This window comes from Cornus florida, unplaced genomic scaffold, assembly GCF_030987335.1.
Source record: "Cornus florida cultivar Cherokee Brave unplaced genomic scaffold, ASM3098733v1 CherokeeBrave_3.0.0_Hap2_Chr11, whole genome shotgun sequence".
Classification (NCBI taxonomy): domain Eukaryota; kingdom Viridiplantae; phylum Streptophyta; class Magnoliopsida; order Cornales; family Cornaceae; genus Cornus; species Cornus florida.
In genome coordinates, this window is record NW_026775581.1 from 67,462,162 (window position 1) to 67,468,161 (window position 6,000).

Genomic DNA, 6,000 nt, shown 5'->3' on the forward strand with positions numbered 1-6,000 from the left:
CTTGTGAAAATTAGAAAATAGAGATGTAATACCCGTTATATAGGTAGATGCCCCAGAGTCAAGAACCCAAGAGGAAGACTGGAAGTCCGAAAAACATGCAACATTACCTGTCTGGGCAAAGTTGACAACACTGTCAATAGATGTGGGTTGTGCCGAATTGACTAAGGCATGGAACTCGGCTCGGGATATTCTGACACTATCAGTACTAATAGATGCTGACATTTTTTTTTTTTTTTCGCAACACAAAAGAGGGGAAGGAAAAAAAAAAAAAAACGAAGCTAAAAATTAAAAAAACTAGCCGACCTACGAAGAAACAGAGGAGGAAAAAAAAAAACGGAGTTGAAACAGGTCTATCGGGTCCAGAAATGGGTCGTCTGAATCAGGTTGAACCAGAACCGGATCTCTGCAAACCTAGTTTTAGTAAACCACGGTTGGGATAACTTCATGCTTGCAGCCAAACACCACCCTTCTTCTTCACAATTAGTGTCGGCGAGAACCAGAATCTGCTGCCAACAAGAAGCAACCAAGGATCCGAGGTTCATAATGGAGAATCGAGACCTCCACAAGGTGAAGCCCTAACCACAAACCAATTAACAGCCAAGGGACGACGGTGAAGCCGCTGCAACTCTCTCAGCTACAGCAAAGAACCACACTCAGTTTCAAACGAAGCCGCCGACCACAAACTCAGTACCGAGGATGAAGCTAGGGACGCAACACAAGGCGACGACAGCAAGGGAACTCCGACAATAGCAAATGATGAGGTCGCGACACGAAGAAACAGATTGGAAATTTCACGATATGACAGAAATTTCAAGGGCTGGGCAAACCCAATGCACAATCACCTTCATAGACGGTGATTAATTTCGTCAGCATCAAACCATGACGCCGCTGCTGCTGCTCTCGGGGTCCTTGAGAGGCAACGGTGGCGAAGTTTGTGCACAGCAATCGCAACCCAGCCGGCGATGAAACTCTGCAACTTCTGGTGTCACAAAACAAAATTCTTGACGGCCGCAACTGATTCGCGAAAATGAGTCCTCTCCAATCTCCTCCAAATAAAGTACACAGCTATGACAACAACCAAAACAAATCTCTCGAAGCTAGTACACACCCTAGCCACCGATTATGCAACTCGCAACAACAACGGCACTAATCGGACTGATGAAGCTCTGATACCATTTGAAATTGCAAGAGTAGAGAGAGAGATGATAAAGTGAGAGATGGAGGCGCTGTAATCTTCTCATTACATCAACCCTAAACATAAAAGGGTATATACAAACACAATAAAGGCCTATTTGCATAATGGCCACAACTCTATATATAATTACAATCTAACCCAAACATAAATATATATCTACATATAAATGTTCTAACAATTAAAATGAACGATAAACATCAAGAGCAGCTCGAAATAATTTGGCACCTTAGGCGAAATTTATTTTTATAAGAGTGCGGATTTTTCATTAAAATAAATGATAAGCACCAAGGGCGGCTCGAAATAATTTGGGGCCTTAGGCGGAAAAAAAATTATATGAGTGCGGAATTTTCATTAAAATAAACGATAAGCACCAAGGGCGGCTCGAAATAATTTGGGGCCATAGCCAATAAATAAAAAGTGGCCTTGTTAAAAGAGAACTATAAATTTGTAATGATAGAAGATGGAGACGACTTGTTGAAGAGTTTAGAGAGGAGAGAAAGTATGTGATGAATACGAAAATAAATAAATAAAATAAAAGATAAAAGCAAGAAAAAGAATATGGAAAAAAGAAAAAAATAGTGTTGTAAAAAATGTCGAATGAGAGAGAAAAAAAAGTTATTTAAGAATATAAATATTTGGAACCAATATTAAAATTCTACATGAGGAGGAGAGAGAGGAAGAGATAGATTGAAAAGGAAAAAAAAAAATCATTTAAGGATATAAATATTCGGGGCCAATATTTCTGTATTGGTTAGAGTTTAATTTAAAACCGTGAATTAGGAGGAGCTAGAAAAGAGAGAAAATAAGAAGTTATTTTAGAATATAAATTTTTTAGGCCCGATATTAAATTTCTATATTGATTGTATTTGTAAAAATATTAGGAAATAATTATAATATAACATATATATATATATAAGGAAATTTAAAATTTTAAGGCCTTTCCAAATTGGAGGTCCTAGGCAACTGCTTAGGTCGCCTACGCCCAGGGCCGGTCCTGGTGTCTCCCACTCCTAACCGGATTCATTTGGAAAACTCATCCCAACCCTTTCGAATAAACTTCCAAGCACCAACACCTACTGGTGATCTCGTCTCCCTAGAAAACCACCGGCCTTCATCCTGCCCAGCAACAAGCAATGACCTTCCTCCATAATTTGGTCCTCTCGACCCAAAATCTCCAGAGCCATGTTTTTCATACCTCTTTCTCTAATTTTTTTATGGAAGCAAAATTGTGGGCTCCAAGGGACTCTTATCCTTCCCTTCTTCCTTAAGATTGCTACATTCCTCTCTTTCCTCCTCCCCCTTTCTTCATACCAAACTTGCTCATGGCATGAACTAAATCATACAACTCAACAAAACAGCTTCTTAACCATTTGAACATGGTTGGAGTTTTGTTCTTTCAACATGTTTGGAGTTTTGTTCTTTCTTACTCATAACTTGCATGAACAAATTTAATCTAACCCTAGCATTCAAAAGTTTTAACAAAGAAAAAAAGAGAAAGGTAAAGAAAGGAGAAGCATTGCATGACAACCCAGTAAAAAGAAAAGTGAAAAACTAAAGTTATCTATGCACCTTAGAAAGATAAAAGTGAAGCTATATCATCAAACTCACATTCAAACGATGACCTGTCCATAACTTAAAAATAAGAAAACAGAAGCAGAGACCATGCTCTTAACACATCCAGCAGAATGGCTTGAAATTAGACAAAGAACATGAAGAAGGAATCAAGGCTCTTACCTTTTTAAAAGTGGAGCTACAAGAAGATCTTATTTTACAAAGATTGCAAAAATAACAAAAAAAAATTGTGCAACAGTGAAAGCAGAATAGATTCAATGAACCAGCCCCCAAAGATATACCTGTCTATGAAAAAAAGGAAAACAATCTGATCTTTCCTCAATCTTCTTGGAAACAAGATAGACTTATTGAGCAAGAAAAATGAAAGTCCTTTGCTTCTGCCCTAATATGAGGGTTGTTGAATCAGGAAAGGACAAAGTGCAAATTAAGAAAATTTATTTATGTAATCAAAAAGGTACATTAAAAAGGAAATTTTTATAGCAAGGGTATTAAAATATCAAGAAAACAAAAGGTCACGTGTTTTAATAAAAGGACAGCTGTACCTGTACTGTGGCATTAAACCAGCCGCGGAATCCGGAGTTTCCTACCCTGAATAGAAGTCGGTTTGGAGCTTGGTATGCCAACATGTAGGGTTTTGACGCAAACAAAACACCATTCATTCATGGCTTCTCAACGCCTCTCTTCCCTGTTCCGACTTCCGAGTCCCGGACATTTACGCTACAAATCGACCGAGCCGGAATGATGAAAGATGTATAACTCAGCCACGAATCAACGGTGTAGATATATCTTGGGGCTAATCAAGCCATCGAATGTTGCTGAATGGGATGTCAAACAGACGGATCTGATTTGGTATGATACAGAGTTATATCACAAATCTATTGCACCATAAGTAGGCTCTTTCTGTATGTGTAGTTCCCCTTCTTTTTACAAAATGCAAACACCTTTGCAGCTTGTCTCTTTGCCCCTTCTCTCTCACACATTGCACACATACCATGATATTTATCTTTAACTCGGTAAATTGTACTTACAATCCCTCACAAATTCTTAACTTACACATAGAATCCTCGCGGTTTTAAAAATTACAAACGAATCCCTTGATGCTCTCCATATATATATATATATATATATATATATATATTTTTACCTGAAGTATTAGGGAATCAACAATTAACCCCTGAACATCTAAAGTTGCAACTAACCCCATCAATTATGCATTTTTGTTGGAGATGACTCCATCCGCCACTGTTCCGATCGGATCTTACCATTAAAGTCATCATGTGATGGTCACATGACATACACTATAATTTTAATGACTATAATGCCCTCACGACCTTGAAAAGGCACTAATGCCCCTTATATTAACATAAAATCCACATTCCTTTTAAACACCTAAACACACCCTTATACTATTGATCTTTTTCGCAACGTGGCCTAAATGGAAAAAAAAAAAAAAAAACCTGACGAACATAACTCTCATCTCCTCTCTCTCTCTTCATCTGTTATATATATATATATATATATGTCACTCATGTTCTTGTATAGATTCAAACATGAGTCACGTGAATTTATTGATGCTTCTTGATCTTTAATTTCTCCAACAACAACAAAAATCCCAGATTAAACCATTACAATCAACTGCGTATAAAGTGGGTGAATCGATCTGTGAACGAGTAATGATCACGAGGAGAAGGCGCTGGGGAGGGGTGCCGAGGCTAAGATCGATGAAGTGCCCGAGCCGGTGGAGGCACCGAAGATGAAGGGGAGTTGGGGGGTTTTCCAGTGGCACAGAGCAGAAAAGAGGACGGAAAGGCAGTGGGCATCGAAGGAGAGGGCTTTGGATGGGGAAGGAAGTAGGTTTCTGTGCAGGAGTGGGCTTTAGATGGGGAAGGATTGGTAGCATCAGTGGTGCTTGGGTACTGCAGGAATATGTGAATGCTAGAAGGATAGAGAAAACGGCGAACACAGAGAGAGAGTAGGTTTTGTTTTTTTTTTTTTTTTTTTTTTTTTTTTTTGTTTATGAAATTCGGCCACTTTCAAAAGTCAAAATGATGTAGTTTTTAGAAGGGTAAATTTGTCTTTTAATATTTCCGACCAAGTCACCTACTGGAATACAACAAATCAATAGTTTAGGGGGTTTTTTTGCAATAAAATCATAGTTTAGGGAGGTTTTTTTATAGTTCAAGGGGTTAGTTGCAAAACCCCAATAGTTCAGGGGTTTTTTTTTTTTTTTTTTCATTTTACCCTCTTTTTTTAAAAAAAATGTGTCAAATGAATCATTTAATTCATATTTCAATTTATTAATTATAACTGAGAGTTCATGACGAGGGACTTCTAATAAAAACATTACTCAATAATGTTATGGTAAATTAAAAAAACCTCCATTGAGAAATTACACAAACTCCCCTGAAAATGAAACGTTGTTACGTTGACATCTTTTTTAACTGTCAATGCGAATCAAATGATAGAATTTGTTGATGTCATGTAGTGAATAAATTAAAATTCTCATATTATCATTGGTTGAAGTATGCTTATATACACACACACACACACACACACACACACACACACACACACACACACACACATACATGTACATGAGGACAAGTCGATTGTAAACCTCCCATATCAACATTGCCATCAGTGGCAGTATCAACAGCAGTAATAGTAGCAGTTTTGTCCTCAATATGTTTCAGTTTTCGAATCTTCCTTGGAGGCTTCGACTTCGCATTTGGGTTCGATGTGTCAGCATTGTGGAGAACCAAGTTGTAGTTCACCGACTTTAGGGTTTAAATCAAAGTGACACAACAGTCTTGCCAGTTAAAATCGGTGAGGTCGTTAATCGCTTCCTCTAAAATGATGAATGCGCAGGAAGAGATGTTGTTGACTTCGAGTGTGGAGCGAGATGGATCCATGAGGTCGATTGCGTTCATCGCATCGATCAAAACCTTCTGTGAATTCGAACAAAACATCGAGTAAAAATTCAGAATAGCTTAGGCTGATTTTTAAAGAGAGAAACAATGAGAAATGCTTGATTTCAATATTGATTAGTCTATCTCACCTTCGGTTTCTTGTGGATCTTTTTGAATCTGTACATTTTGATGACCTGTATAAACATAGCAAAACATATAAACTGAGATGAAAATAATTGAAATCAAAGTAATATATTCAACAACATTCATTCATGAAATTGTATAGAAATTTACAGAAGTTAAGAAAAATATGTTGCATTTTGC

At 37.5% G+C, this 6,000-nt stretch overlaps 1 protein-coding gene across 6 annotated transcripts in view; it reads right to left on the bottom strand.

Moving 5' to 3' along the window:
- Window positions 1-3,761, bottom strand: part of LOC132285115 (protein MICRORCHIDIA 6-like) — a 61,994-nt gene extending 58,233 nt beyond the window's left edge. For 2 of the 6 annotated variants that reach the window (XM_059787280.1, XM_059787277.1), the window contains exon 1: window positions 3,310-3,757. In XM_059787280.1, coding sequence (XP_059643263.1) covers window positions 3,310-3,323 — 14 coding nt within the window. In that variant the 5' untranslated portion in view covers window positions 3,324-3,757. Of the gene's footprint in view, window positions 1-2,929; window positions 3,009-3,048; window positions 3,199-3,309 lie in introns of those variants that run through there. The other 4 variants (XM_059787275.1, XM_059787274.1, XM_059787276.1 and 1 more) reach the window with 4 other exon arrangements.
- Between the last annotated feature and the right edge of the window lie 2,239 nt (window positions 3,762-6,000).